Source organism: Sinocyclocheilus grahami, unplaced genomic scaffold, assembly GCF_001515645.1.
Source record: "Sinocyclocheilus grahami isolate Dianchi unplaced genomic scaffold, SAMN03320097.WGS_v1.1 scaffold917.1, whole genome shotgun sequence".
NCBI lineage: Eukaryota > Metazoa > Chordata > Actinopteri > Cypriniformes > Cyprinidae > Sinocyclocheilus > Sinocyclocheilus grahami.
In genome coordinates, this window is record NW_015506096.1 from 56708 (window position 1) to 72818 (window position 16111).

The 16111-nt window shown below is 36.2% G+C and overlaps 1 protein-coding gene across 1 annotated transcript; it reads right to left on the bottom strand.

The window, feature by feature from the left end:
* Nucleotides 1-7835: 7835 nt before the first annotated feature.
* Nucleotides 7836-15885, bottom strand: LOC107564231 (taste receptor type 1 member 1-like). Its single transcript, XM_016249245.1, has 7 exons — nucleotides 15819-15885; nucleotides 11619-11739; nucleotides 11198-11495; nucleotides 10337-11080; nucleotides 10004-10216; nucleotides 9794-9918; nucleotides 7836-8766 (listed from the first exon to the last, which is right to left on the bottom strand). The coding sequence occupies exons 1-7, from the start codon at nucleotides 15883-15885 to the stop codon at nucleotides 7836-7838; spliced, it is 2499 nt and encodes an 832-aa protein (XP_016104731.1).
* Nucleotides 15886-16111: the final 226 nt, after the last annotated feature.

Genomic DNA, 16111 nt, shown 5'->3' on the forward strand with positions numbered 1-16111 from the left:
TCCCCCCTCTCTCTCTCTCTCACACACACACACACACACACACACACACACACACACAGAGAGAGAGAGAGAGAGAGAGAGAGAGAGAGAGAGATGTTTACTTAGCTATCTAAATGGGGACATTACATAGACTTCTATTGTTTTTATATACAGATAGTTATACACTTTTAACCTAAACCCACCCCTATCCCTAACCCCTCACAGAAAACTTTCTGCATTTTCACAATTTCAAAAAATCTTTGTTTACTTCTGATGACCATCAACTGCCACTCATCAGCTTACCAATCGGCCCTGCATTACTGTAAAGCATTAATGTTGAGTTTTATTATTTTTGTGAGTTCTATTCACATATTCACATATTGAATTCTTATATTTATTACGGTTTTTCACTTCTGAAAGTAAAAAGTTAATACAAATTGTATTTGACTGTTACAGCAGTGAATAAATGCCGTTAAAAGATAATAAGGTAGGCTAGTATTGCTGATATTAAAGCTTACTGAACGTTACATGACTTGGATATCTACAGTCCTACATATAAATACATAACATAAGATTGGCCCCTCTGCATTAATTGCGGCCCCTCTTGTGCCCAGATCAAAACGGCCAGATCATGTTTAGGTTAAATCTCAATCTAGCGTTTTGCACAGGTTTCTTATGAGCTAGTTTAGGTTCGTATTAACCTGATAAAAATGGAAGTCTGTTAGATGTTCTCGTCTTTTTTTGTCTTATTTTGATTTCTTCGCTCACTTTTTTTTGTAAATGCATTTCTACATATTGCTTCAGAATGATAGCCTACACTGAAAAACAAAACAACACAAAAAGCCACACAGACGAGTCGCGTGGGTGGCATGGAATTTCCCTCCAGAGAAAATTAGTATGAAATCTGCAATTTGTTGGTGTCAGCTTTCGGTGAGCTTTCAGCACCAGATGCTACGCTGCGACTTGCTATTGAAACTATTCGTCCATGGTTTCACGGTTCATCCTCCGGTTCCGCACAGCAGAGGTCTCAATAAGCGAACAAAGTGGCAATTTACCTCTCTAATAAGCATATCGTCATGGTGACTGGTATCCCACTGCGGTCCTTCTCGAGCGTCTCCAGTATACTACTTTTGCAAACTGCACTATGTGAAAACTGGATCTGAACATCATATGGTAACTTTTGGTAAGACTGGAAGATTTTTTTTTTCTTATAAAATGTGGACAGCTTCACTACTCGCACACAACTGTCATAAAACATACAAAGTTATTTATCTTATAGTAAATTAAGATATGTTTAATCTTGTGTAATATATGTAAATGTATTCAATTATTTTTTTATGTAAATATAAATATATGCTATCGGATCCCTCGTTTTTGCAGATTCTATAAGGGGTATGGCAACACAGAGTTAACAGTTAACAGTTCTGAAAATAACCTTTTTTTTCTTAGTGTGAACAACAGTTTTCTAAAGAACAACTTAGATCACGTTGCTTTTGAGAAATGCAGTCCAGCACAGTACGGCTTGTGGTGTCGTTGTCCAAGGTACTGAAATCAGGTAGGCTACGTTTGAGCAAGACAAGACGTATATGGTTAGTCCTTCCATTGCTTATTTGATTGATTTGTTTTCAGAGAGACCAGTGTGTGTGTGTGTGTGGGTGGGTGGGTGCGCGCGTGTGGGTGTTTAATAGGTTCATTGCTATCTTGTTAGTTGCCCACGGCTATTTGTTAGGTATTTAAAGTTGTAATGTTTTTGACTACCTTTACAAAGACCGACATGATCAAAACGTTGTCTGTAATATAGTATGGCGTCGTTTGTTCTTCTTTATTATTATTATTATTATTATTATTATTAGCCTACTATTAATTATGTATATTCTTTGAATGCTATATAATGTTTGCTTTGAAATAAAGACAACCTTGTAGTTTCTTGTAGATGTAGAGTGAAACTGTTAAGAACAGCTATAAGCTGGTAAATGTCTTAAACAGTCATCCGGTGAACCTGTGAGCGTCCTATCTATTAAAACTTGAAGTTGTACACGTCACTAGCACAAGTTAGCAACTTGGAAATTAAGAAGTGTCTTCTCAAAGTAGAAACAGGTTAATAATTCGTATGTATAAGGTTATGCGAACACGTTTTTCATAAAATGATCGCTTCTTTTGTGTTGAGTGGAATCCGAAACCGAAATGTTATACCTTTTGTATTTTTGTAGTTTGGACGTATTGTATAAAACAGAAGAATTGTCACAGATGCTCCCTTCAAATAGCAGAGCGAGGAGAATCAGAGGAACGCCTCCTCGAGGGCCCTATCCGCCTGATTTTCCACACTTCCCCATCAATAGAGTGGGTCCTTGAGAAAGTCTTTGACTTAGGGTTAGGCTAACTTGTGAGCAACATGCATTCACTGTAAGACATAGTCTTTTACTACACTTTGTACTTACACATTTTCGCAACTTTCTCAGCATTTATGCATAATAACTTTAATCATTTGATATGAATCGTATAATTTAGTCAGCCTTCTCACCGGGTCTACAAAAATGTGCCTAGTTTGGAAAAAAACTGAATTTCAATTGAAAATGACGATAGACCTGTGCATATGACAATTCCCTGCAATTAGAGAAAGTGAGAAATATTGAGACGTTGACTTAAGACGCAGGACACGCGACAGGATAAACGGCCATTTAAAGCGTTAGGACTCTCTTTCTCTTTGCTTTTTCCCCCTCTTTTTTGTTTTCAAGCCTAACTATACCTAAGACCAGGGGCGGATTTAGTGAATTGGGGGCCCCAGGCAAAATATAGGAATATTTCAAGCAGCTCTTAAAAAATGTTTGAGTTATTAAATAAATATGAGCGTCATTAAGATAACGCGTAGAAAGTTGCAACCTTTTATTTAAAAAAATCAAATCGACTGCTGAATTATAGTCTAATATTAGAGATAACCCGAAATTCAGTAGTTTTGTATTATACTAAAGAAATAAAATATAGGCCTGATTTGTTTGTGCTTATTATGTTGCTACAGGAAATCACTTTAGCATGTAAATCTCAGATTAAATTGCGTGTAATGCGCCGAATAATTGTGTCAAAACGCTGCAGTGCTGTCCTGCAAAGTAGCGCGAAATCGGTATGAAATTGGACCACAGCAGTTAGGTACATGGTGGATGGCTTCACTCCTTTGTGCCTCGTCCATGCTGTTTATCACGCTGTTTTCACGCTTAAATTCAACATGTTGCACCACATTAGCCCTTTAATTTAGCCACCACATTCTGAAGAAAAGCTGTTTTCTCTGCTCCCAATTAGGTCCTATGCATTAAATTGAAGACACACACACACATAATTGAAATATTCAAAAATTCAGGGGGGGGGGGGGCCGTTTTGTAAAAACTCTAAGAGTGCACTAAATAGGTATCCTCAGTCGCATGATGTTTTTTCCCTCTGATTGACTAATTAACTACATTAACTACATCTTATTAATACATTGTTGGCTGATGTAGATCTCAGAATAATTGGAAGAAAAAAACGACTTGTTAACAACTGATATGATTATAAATACATGCATATAAATACAGCACTACAACAGAAACAATAAATACAGACAATATACTATTACAAAATATAGCCTATATGCACGTAGACATATGGGTGTGCTATTTATTTGTGTAAATATTTGGACACTGTCTGTGCACATTAAATTTTAATATTTGCATTACACCTTCTAGCAATCCTTACTCTTTATATCTATTTTGAAAATATGACATAGGCGTACTGAACGAATTTAGCCTATGCAAAACAATTCTCACTGAATGTCAACGGAACGGGTCAACCAAGAGCGAAACAAATCGGAGAACCGCCTTTACTATTCAGAGGTTTAAAAAAAGAAACAAATGGCTTCCCGCAAAGTTCAACAAAATACCCAACTTGATATCAACTGTATTTAACAACTATTAGGCTACAACCCACAATTCGACGTATTTAATTTGTGTCACTGTAAAATGCCACGCGTCCGTCCTGTTTGTATTGGGCTAACCAAACATGTTCCATAATGAATTTCTATAGACTGCAAGTTATCTAGAAGGCTTTGGTTCAGGTGCACAATGCCCTGTGTTTGGTTGTGTGGACTGAGATCTCGGTCTCAAAGGAAAAGAGAGGGACATTAACATTGCTTTAGGTTTTCTCAAGGTCTGAAATGAACTAGTGGAAAGTAACTTTAAAACTCCATGAAGGATGAACCCTTTGTAAAGCTTTTCAACGAGAAACACAAGGGCTTAACAAAAGACGAGCCCCCTCATTGTGAAGCACTAAATCCTGTCTATGGACGCGCCTTGAATTGCAAAACATCTGCCATTTACTCTTCAGAACTTGACTCATTTGTATAAGAATAAACGACTTGTGTACACTGCTTTCGTTTAAACGCAAAATAAGACAGGGCATCAAATATGGTTTCTTGCCATGACATAGATGGACAAACATGTCCATGTTTCTCTGTGTTGTTACTTATCTTTAATTTCAAATAAGGAACTATCTCTTTTGGAAGATCCACAAACCTACCGTCTTTCTCCAATAGATAGCCTGCTGCTATATTTTCGGCTTGATATGGGTTGCGATATCCAAAGATATGTGAAATCAGGTCAGGCGGCTATAAATTAAGGGATCCACTAAATGTCGTTAACAAGGGAGCTGTAGTTTTATGTAACAACAAATCAAAACACTTTTTAAAATGTCCTATTAGCGACTGTAATACGATAGAGGATTGTTATATGCTTCTGTGTTAAAGCATAGCCTAATTTCCCAGAGAACCTTCTTTATAAATCCAAAATGTGGAAAATCGGCACCAGCTTCTGAAAAGGTGGGGGCGGCCCGTCAATTTTCCTCGCTTCGTATTTTTGGCGCACAATATAGGCCTATGCGTTCTGTTAAAATAATGAATGGGTTCGCTGATGCATGAAAAAAAATGGAGAAAGAGAGAGAGAAAGAGAGAGCGGGAGTCTGGATTGAAAAAAAATTATATACATATATATTTTTTGTTTGTTTGTTTTTTGCTGCCATTGCAGGGTTTATTACAGCCTTGTTGTAGGCCTATTCTTCGTAGACCATGAAGATTGAATGAGAAGCATATATCCATAGAAATTGTATGAAACGCACAATTTGCTTCAACATCCTGTGAGCAGGCAGTACCACATGCCTGACATGCCAGGTCGGATTTAGCCCTGATTTCAAGGTTCATCCTCTGACTGATTACGCAAAACTGTATAGGCCTATGAAAACTGAAATGATCAACCAAATAGTGAAGGAAAAGCAATCAAGACCGCTTTAATAAATACTAGCCTAATTTAAAAGCCAATGATTAGAGAGGACGAGCTAAAAGTGAGACCGACAGTGAATGTGGGTGTTCCTAAGATCTAAGATCTTAAGATGACTGAAATACTTTTGTGACCTGCTTTTTGAGAAACATCGTATATATTTTAAAATCTTGTTTATTACTTATAAAGCCCTGAATGGTTTAGCACCTCAGTATTTGAACAAGCTCTTATTGCATTATAGTCCTTTACGTCCGCTGCATTCTCAAAACTCTGGCAATTTGATAATACCTAGAATATCAAAATCAACTGCGGGCGGCAGATCCTTCTCCTTTTTAGCGCCCAAACTCTGGAATAACCTACCTAACATTGTTCAGGAGGCAGACACATTCTGTCAATTTAAATCTAGATTAAAGACCCATCTCTTTAACCTGGCTTACACATAACACACTAACACATTTCTAATATTCAAATCCCTTAAAGGATTTTTAGGCTGCATTAATCAGGACAACCGGAACTGGGAACACTTCCCATAACACCCGATGTACTTGCTACATTGTTAGAAGAATGGCATCTATGTTAATATTAGTCTTTTTCTTTCTTATTCCGAGGTCACCTTAGCCACCAGATCCAGTCTGTATCCAGAGCAGATAGTCACCCGGATCCAGTATGTATTCAGACCAGATGGTGTATCAGCACCTAGAGATGACCTCTACAGCCCTGAATATCAGCAGAGACCAGGACAACTAGATGACCCACAAAGACAGATCCCCAGTGAGAACCTTTTCTCCTAGACGGCCAAGACCACAGGAACCAGCTGAGTCCTCTGCTCAATGTGACTTTGCTGCAGCCTGGAATTGAACTGCTGGTTTCGTCTGGTCAGAGGAGAACTGGTCCCCGACTCAGCCTGGTTTCTCCCAAGGTTTTTTCTCCATTCTGTCACCGATGGAGTTTTGGTTCCTTGCTGCTGTCGCCTCTGGCTTGCTTAGTTGGGGACACTTCACTTCCAGCGATATCGTTGACTTGATTGCACAGATACTATTTAAACAGAACTGAGCTGGATGATGACATCACTGAATTCAATGATGAACTGTCTTTAACGGAACATTGAGTGTTTACTATTGTCATTTTGCATTATTGACACAATATTTTCCTAATTAATGCTATTCAGTTGCTTTGACACAATCTGTATTGTTAAAAGCGCTATATAAATAAAGGTGACTTGACTTGACCTTTTGAACAGGTCGTGTGCCTTTGGAAACTAATGGTGCCTGTGAGTTAAGTTTTGGAGCGTATTTACATTTTATTGTTACTTAATATACTCTAAAGTATAATGTAATGGCAATATCCTGTGATAGTTTAAAAGGGTTAAAACAGTCTAATGTTTATATTGTTATACCCTTTTTGACATATGTCTTTAACACGTTCACGTTGCCTCTGTAGTTGGGAACTGTACCTTTGTTGCCTCAGTCAGAATATTCCAGTGAAAATATACAAATTTTCTTTTCAATAATCCCACTTTCTATGTCGAATTATGCCACCAAGTGGCAAAATGGAGCACCGGCAGGAAACTATAATGCAGGGTTCTTCAACTCAACTCCTGGAGGTCCAGTGTCCTGCAGACTTTAGTACCAGTTTAAATACCCCATTCCCGAATAATTCTGAACACTTTAATTTAATGTTCGGGTGTGTTTGGTTAGCATCCAAGCTAAACTCAGCAGGAGTTGAAGAGCCCTGTAATGGGTTCATTCAGGTATGGTTGAATATGGTCCAACATTTTTATATAATGGAAGAACTGTGTTTATTAAAGTAAAAATATACATTGGTCTGTAATGTTAAATTATCATGGGTCAAGTAAATATTTGTACTACTAATCTGTGTTTAAAAAGATGATTTTGATGTACTCATGTATCTATATGAATATACCAGTCTTCTGGTAAATCACTGTTAATATAATGTTAAAAGGATATTCTTTTGTGTTCCACAGAAGAAATAAGTGCATGTTTTGAAGGAAATTAAAATGAATAAATAATGACAGGGTGAGCTAATTAATTTTTTTAATCACAAGAGGGGCTGTTTTAATCAACATTTAGGCTGATGTCAGCATGTAAAATGTCCGGTAGCAGCCTTGTTAAAGTGAATGAAAACATTTTGCCTTATCAAGGGGATTGCTTTTTCTTAACAACGTTCCAATACAGCATCAACAAAAACAGACATAACATCAGATTTAAATGAGATGTGTAATATGGATTTATTGAGAAGTGGATCTGCAGAAATAGTATGGCAATAAATATGCAAGCATTTTATGGAAATTTCCTAAATTAAAAGGAAGCATGTGTTCACTTAATGCTAGCATGTAATCATCAGCTTTATGAATATAACTATTTAAAAGGTTTTAAATCAATATCTTAAGCCACACTGAATCCCAGACACTGGTTTGCAAAGGTAACATAACAATAAATAATCTAACCAACCACACAAAGTTTCTGAAATATTCATATATTATGGAGAAATATTTATAGTAGGCCCATTTTCTCAATTCACTCAACCCTAAATTAATCTGTGCTAAGTCCTACTAATGGTTTGTGTGTAATTCTGAATCGATGTTTGGAAGTATGCAGCAGTGTTCTTTTGAGGTTGGAATATTATAATGTAAGATTTTGGTATGAAATAACTGAAGAGAATTCCATATATACTAGACAGCTGTGTCATCGCATTAACAAGCTGGACGTATTTGCTTTTGAGAATAAGGTATGCTGTGAAATAAACAATCCAGCTCACATTGTACAAAATGAGACTGAATGTTATTGATTTTGCCTCATTATAATTTTTTGGCAGATCTCTTCCCATGTAAGAAAATAAGAGACACAGGAATCCAAGAAACCAACCTATAAACACAACTACGCTTAAAGTTACAGTTTTCCCCATTTCACAGCTGAGTATAATCTGGTCTTTAAAAGTTAAAGAGTCCCTGGAAGGTATGGGAGTTGAGATAGTCATCCATAGTACACAAGACATTAAATGAATGATAGAAAAAAATCCAACAAAGAGCCACTGTCCGTTGTGCTTTACCCAAAGGCTGTGCATGTTAGGGAACTTGGCAGCCATTTTGAAGATACAAACAATTTGAAAGGAACGGACAGCCATACAGGAGAGAAAAACAGTGAAGAAAAATGCAAATACAACATTTCTCAGGAGGCAATGTACAGATGTGGGATTTCCAAAGAAAAAGAAGACACTTATTGTAGACATTATCAAACAAGTCAACATTAGGAAACACATGCTGCCACCAGCAGACTTTACCACTGGTGTGTTGAAGTTGTAGGCAAAAAGGCAAAATATGGCAATAAGGAGAATAATTAGGCATGTGGCAGAAAACATGACAGTGATGGAGTGGATTTCTGTGAACTCAAGATAGACAACAGTACGTGTCTTACATGCTGTGCTGCCCTCATCAGACCATTCGCTCTCTAAACATGGAGAACAGGTATAGGGGCTCCCTGAAAAACAGCAAAATAATATGAATGCAATACAGCCAAAATTAGACTTTTTTGATCATGAAGTTCAAACAATACAAAATAGATTATCCCAGTTTTTTTTTTGTTGTTGTTTTTTTTTCAAAACAAAATAGATAATACAATGCACTTTTGAAAATTTAAACAAAGACCGTGTCTACCGATTTCTACCGAGGGGTACTCTTGTAAAGCCACTACTCCCCTGCCCCTCCAGAGGTCTGTACACTGCACAGAGATTTGAATGCCAGTTCAGTAACCATGCAGTTAATAAGAAGGTAATTAATTCAAATAATGAGATCATTAGAGTTGGTTTGTGGTGAAAGTGAGAATGGAGCACCAGTAAACTGCATTAGAGCTCTGTACAACACTGCCATACTCTGTATTGGGAGACAGCACAAAAGAAGAAGATGGGGTAAAATGTCCCTTCAGCTTTGTTTCTTCTTGAGCTTATCTGTCACCAAGTACCATAATTATTATAATAATATTAATAGAGTTGTTATTTAACAATACCATTAATTAAATTGTACAAATGTATGTTCGTTAAGTATCTGTCAACTAACACATTTACATTTTACATATAGTTACACTATTTAAAAAAAATATGCAAAAGACATTTTTGATATCATTTTAATCATTCAAATCATCTGGGGTTGGGGTTAAGGCAGGGGTGTCCAAACTTTATTTTTTATTTTTTTAAAGAGGGCCAGATTCAATGTTTAGACACACCTGGGGTCAGAATGGTGTGTATATATATACACACACACACATGCAGAGCTTACATACAGGGCTCCAAACTAACATTTGAGACCAGTGGCACCAGCACCAGCACCTGATTTAATATTAATAATATTGCATGCTTTGTGTCTTGGACAGTAGCTTTGGTTTACAGTAGCAGTAGCTTGATTTGGGATTATCATCTGGTACATGTTATCTTCCCTTATCATTCCCTGGTAGCATGGACTGAGGAAGCTGAAATGTCAATGTTTTGTCACACATTGCGTAAAGTACTCACAGGAATAATTCACATAGCTGTTACGTGGACATTTTTTGCACAGAAAACAGCAACTATGATATCGATTAGGTTCCCTCGAAAATCCCTCTTTGCACTCAACGGAGCAGTTTGAGAATGGAACCTTTATGGAATGGGAAAGTGTGTTATTAACATTAATCAAATTAAGGTAAATGTTTAGATAAATACTCGCTGAAAACATAACTTACTGAACCATTGTTATGCCAGTGCAAGAGAGAGTTGTTGATATTAAAAGTAATTTCTGGATATGTTTCATATGTGCCCACCATATCAAACCGTGGAGGATTTGTTTCAGTATTCCAAAGTACGACTGAAAAACTGACAGTTGGATCACCATTGTCATCATATTTCACCTGATGGCCATTAAGTGGGAAGTCCAACTTTTTCATTTGTTCCAGAAGCTGTTGTAATGTATGGTAAAAAATGCCCCCCAAAAAACAGTAGTATTAAGCATTACTAACATAATAAATGTTATTATTTTTCATGAAAAATGTCATTATCATTATGATGCAATTACTCACCATGTATGGCTTAGCTGTCATGTTTTTGTGGCATTCATTCATGTCACACTGCAGAACCTTATGTAATGCATGAGCTATGGTATATATGGCAGCATAGATGGCAAAGGAGAATGAGGGATTTTCGTTTATAATCTCCGCGGCAGTCAACAATGGGCAGTAATCACAAACTTGATTGCATGTCTTATTCTTACTCTGGATATTACTCTCAGTGCTATATCCATTAATTGTTCTCCTGTCTTTATAGATGAATTTATCAAATCCTGGTAATGACAACAATCTCTCCGTAATGCCAATGACTGTTCCAATTTTCCCAATTCCCGGCTCTGTTGGAAGCTGTTGATTCATAGCCCAAGTTTCACTCGCAATCCATACTTTGTCTCGGATGTCATTTGCTATGGCTGCTTTGATAATTTTTCTTGCATATGGTGGCACAGCGAAAACAACAATGACATTGATCTTGAGCATATCAATCTTTTTAAGTGTTTGACTGTAGTTTGCCTGTTGGCCTAAAGCCTCTTGATAGGCCAAACAAATGCCAGTATTGCTTATATACTTGTTAAATATTCTTAGACCGTCTTCGCTGTAGTCATCTTGGCTACCAAGAAAGGCAACCCAGTTCCATCCAAACCACCGTATGATGTGAATAATCATCTCTATAAGGTTTTTGTTGCTAGGGATTGTTCTTACAAAGGAAGGATACTGAAGTTTATTGCTTAATGTATAGCTAGAAGCTCCATAATTCACCTTTGAAAGAGAAGAAAACATTCCAATTTATTAGCATTATATTGTAACTTGGTAGTCCTGAACAAAAAGTAGGAAGTATTTTGTTATGTAAACTATATAAAAAGAAACAGAATTTACCAATGGTATAAGGTCCATTGTGATCAGTGGTGCAATAGTAATAGTTCTTGTGCTTCCATATGGCCCTGTTAAAGCAATCAATTTAGGCTGATAGTTGTTGAGCTTTTCTTTAGGTTTTATTGAGCCATTTTTTGAGATAAAATTGAAGATTGAAGGGAAATTTTTCATGTCAGAACAGTGGTCAAAAATCTCATATCCCAGAGAAACATTGGGCAGAAGAGTTGTGGAGTTATTAATCTCCTCAACAGCAAACCTCATCACTTGCAACATCTGATAGCCAGATTTTGAGAAAGTGTATCTAGAAAATATCAGTAAAGAAGTAAATAGCGCTTAATCAAATCTTTGTTTTTAGAAATTACTTGAAACAAAATACTGAGAAAATGCTGCTGCAACAAAAAGTTTTTAAAAAATCCTTTCTTACCTGAAACATTCAATGGCTTCTGGAGTGGAAAAAGGTTCTGCATGTTGAACTTCATGTAAAGCAAAAAGGCCACCCAATAAGTAATCTCCCTTCAGACTGAACTCAGATTCTAAGCAAAACACTTTGAAAAAGAAACAATTAATAAAGGCTGAAAGGAAAGAGCAAATGCTACTCAAATGCATAGTTTATGGTGGACCGTTGGTTCTGAAACTGGAATCCGTAGTGGCAATTCATTAAGTACAGGCTCATATATAACTATTGAATTTGCTTAAAACACAATTCAATTTGTTTAAACCACCATATTTTCTGATACAAAGTACAATTTCCATATCTAAACTAAAACGTTTACATCCATCAGTTGTGAAGTAGAGCATTACACCACATCAAAATCAACAGATGCAAAATATATTTTTATATACACAAAGTGATTTGGTCCCACTTTATATTAGGTGGCCCTAACTACTATGTACTTACATTTAAATTAATAATTTGGTACAATGCACTTACATTGTACTTCTATTTTTAAAAATACCTATATGTAATTACATCTGTAATTAATTTCTGTAATTACATTTCTAATTACTCTGTTGACCCATCCCTTACACCTTAACCCACCCTTAAACCTACCCATACCACCAAACCTGTCCCTAACTTTACCCGTATCCCACCTCAATAGCAGCAAAAGTGTTTTGCAATACAATATGAATACAATAAGTACATTGCACTTCTTTTTTGATGTAAGTACATAGTAGTTAAGGTCACCTAATATAAAGTGTGACCAGTGATTTTCTAATATTTCTAAAGTTGTAAATGAAACAAAGATTCGTTTTACAAGAAAATACAATTTCAGTCTTTCTACTTCAAAATTCAACGTGATACCTGCCATTTTTGTAATTATTTGTACCATTTGTTAGCAATTGTTTTTTTTGGGTTTTTTTTTTAAAGATTTTTTCTACACCATTCATTTCCAGTGAAGAGAATGTAGCTCACCACATGATAAGGAGTCAAAACTGACAACAAGTATATCAAACAGGCAAATACAAATAAGGCAAAGCATGGAGGATGGTACCACCTGGTGACCAGGAGAGTCACTTACAAGTAGTAGTACATAAAGGGATCCAGTATGTTAGTGATTAACATTTCTGTAAACTTGGAGGGATCAGACCCAGTCAAATTTATGTTCAAGTATTTTCAGTTGAAAACACTATGACTGAAAAAATATACATCAAGGCATCGACTGTTCAAAAAACATAGACTCTATCCGAAACCTTAAGATAAGCAGGCAACAAAGACACATCTGAATCCAGTGATTGTGTCACATACCCAACCCCATATGGAATGCAGTACTGAAGTTGTGGATGGTGGTCAGTTTGTGTGTAAATGTATGTTTTTGACCAACTTGTTCTAGTTGTGATGTAATTTCTTGCGAGAAGTCAGTAGTAGGGGAGACCGGGTATGGTTGTAACATGGGGAGAGTTGTAAAATGTTCTATGATCATTTTAGCTTTTACTCACTTCCTACCAGATCCCTTATGAATGGTTGCCAAGGTTGGAAACAGGCACATGCAGACTTTATAAAGAAAAAAACTGATTAAGAATGTATTCTTTTTACTAAAACTATATTTTGTTTACTTGCACTTTTACAGATAAAAACATTTAACGTAAATCAGATTAAACTAGTTTATTAGGCAAAATGTGATGCCTTTTTAACCTGCTAATTTCAAACTATTTTGCTAATATGGCCAGCTAAGTGTTACAATCATCCCCTTACATGCAACTACGAACAGTTTCTTTTTGATCATTTTACAGAAGCAGTGTCTGGCCCCAACAAGCCTGTAATTTAGGGTTAACAACATTCATTTGTCACCATTGTGACTCTGATTGAAAATATTCACACAATGACATGTAATCATTGACAGTGTTTTTGTTGACCTACATGTTCATTAGACAGGAACTCTGGAATTGAGTGCTCATTTCAGCATAAAGGAAGTTTGTTCTAGTAGACTAATTTACACACACTCCTGCATAAAACAAAAAGTGAATTTGATCAGTGGTCAAGGGATTATGCAGACCAAACATATCAGGTGTAACCCAAGTCAATTACTGATGTGCAATGTACTACAGCCACAAAGCAATTTATGGCTCCTTGAATTATGCCCTTATACAGGTGCATCTCAATAAATTAGAATGTCGTGGAAAAGTTCATTTATTTCAGTAATTCAACTCAAATTGTGAAACTCGTGTATTAAATAAATTTAATGCACACAGACTGAAGTAGTTGAAGTCTTTGGGATTTCATTTTCCAGTAGGATTTGGCACCTGCCCACATTGCCAAAAGCACCAAAAGTTTGTTAAATGACCATGGTGTTGGTGTGCTTGACTGGCCAGCAAACTCACCAGACCTGAACCCCATAGAGAATCTATGGGGTATTGTCAAGAGGAAAATGAGAAACAAGAGACCAAAAAAATGCAGATGAGCTGAAGGCCACTGTCAAAGAAACCTGGGCTTCTATACCACCTCAGCAGTGCCACAAACTGAGCACCTCCATGCCACGCTGAATTGAGGCAGTAATTAAAGCAAAAGGAGCCCCTACCAAGTATTGAGTACATGTACAGTAAATGAACATACTTTCCAGAAGGCCAACAATTCACTAAAAATGTTTTTTTATTGGTCTTATGAAGTATTCTAATTTGTTAAGATAGTGAATTGGTGGGTTTTTGTTAAATGTGCGCCAAAATCATCACAATTAAAAGAACCAAAGACTTCAACTACTTCAGTCTGTGTGCATTGAATTTATTTAATACACGAGTTTCACAATTTGAGTTGAATTACTGAAATAAATGAACTTTTCCACGACATTCTAATTTATTGAGATGCACCTGTAGTGTATGAGGCTTTGGGTGGTACACGCCTCTCAGGGTTAAGGCTCATTCCACTCGAAGTGTAGCCACTTCTAAGGCGCTACCTAAAGCTACGTATTTGGACGATAATTTTGCTGTGGCATATTTATCAGATTTATTGTTTGGATATGGATTTGACCCCATGCTCTTGTGTCTTTTTGGGTGATTTCATTAATTTGCTCACAAAATGTTTAGTTTTTTTTAGGCAGTCATTTTTCAGTGTGACGGAGGTATGCTAGTTCCCATAGCGTCCGCTCATTCCTTTAAAAAAGTCTTAACACAAAAATACAAGCACTTTAAAAACATTAGGCTGCAACAATGGGGAATGGCTAAACAGTAGGGAAATAATCTTCTGTTCCCTATCAAAAGCTACACTCCAGAAAAAACGTCCAAACCAATTTAACAATTGAATTGATATTCAACAAATGATAACACATGATAAAGCTTGGCTTAATGAATTTTAGATCCTTTTCTACGAAAGCACGTTTTATAAATGACATGATCACAGCTCAAAACCTAGATGTGCTCTGTTTGACATAAACCTGGCTAAAACCAGATGATTACATTATTTTAAATGAGTCTACCCCTCAAGATTACTGTTATAAACATAAGCCGCATCCAAAAGGTAAAGGAGGAGGTGTTGCTAAAATTTATACTAATATTTTCTGTATTTCTCAGAAGTCTGGTTTCAAGAATAATTTGATTGAAGTAATGGTGATTCAAATAACATTATCCAGAGAAACACGTGTTAATGATAAATCCCCTGTGATGTTTGTACTGGCTACTGTATACAGGCCACCATACAGACTTTATCAAAGAATTTGCTGATTTTCTATCCGAAATCGTGCTGGCTGCAGATAAAGTCTTAATTGTTGGTGATTTTAATATCCATGTTGATAATGAAAAAGATGCATTGGGATCAGTTTTTATAGACATTCTGAACGCCATTGGGTTTAGACAACACGTGTCAGGGCCTACTCATTGTCGTAATCATACTTCAGATTTAATACTGTCACGTGGAATTGATGTTAATGTGGAAATTCTGCAGCAGAGTGATGATATCTCAAATCATTATCTAGTCTCGTGTATTGTGAAGATCTCATGTTACCCCTAATCCTTGTATATACCGTTTTGTTTTGATTTATATTTGTTTGGTTCATTTGTATACATTTTTGTTGTTTGAAATCACTTTGGGTTATTTTTCCTAGTCTAATGTGCACATTAGACAAACAAAAAAAAAAGACCCCAAAAGTTTTCTTTCTTTGTTTTTTTTTATGGTTTACCAACTTCATTTTCTTACCTCTTGTCTCTGGGTTCATGGCTGCAGCATGGTTCCGGGGGTAGGGGTTTAAGAGCAGGGGTGTCATTGTTTCATTGTGTTTATTTGAATGTATGTATAATTTTATTGTTTTGTTTATTTCTTGTATTTATTTGGGTACTATATTGATTGTTAAAATGTTTTTTGAATTTGATATTCAATTATTGAATTTATTTATGTGTTCATGTATATGTATGATTTTTTCCCTGTGAATTATTTGGTTTGACCCTTGAGTTTGAAAGGGCTAATTATCGAGGCCTCACACTCCATCCCAG

Bases quoted from the DNA above. Each gene is read 5' to 3' on its own strand.
- LOC107564231 (XM_016249245.1), bottom strand. From the start codon at position 15,885: ATGACACCCCTGCTCTTAAACCCCTACCCCCGGAACCATGCTGCAGCC. The intron at 11,081-11,197 runs GTAAATTCTGTT...TCTCTTTCAAAG, and splicing joins CAATGGACCTTATACCATTG to GTGAATTATGGAGCTTCTAG. The intron at 8,767-9,793 runs GTACTTTACGCA...TTTTTCAGGGAG, and splicing joins TATGTGAATTATTCCTGTGA to CCCCTATACCTGTTCTCCAT.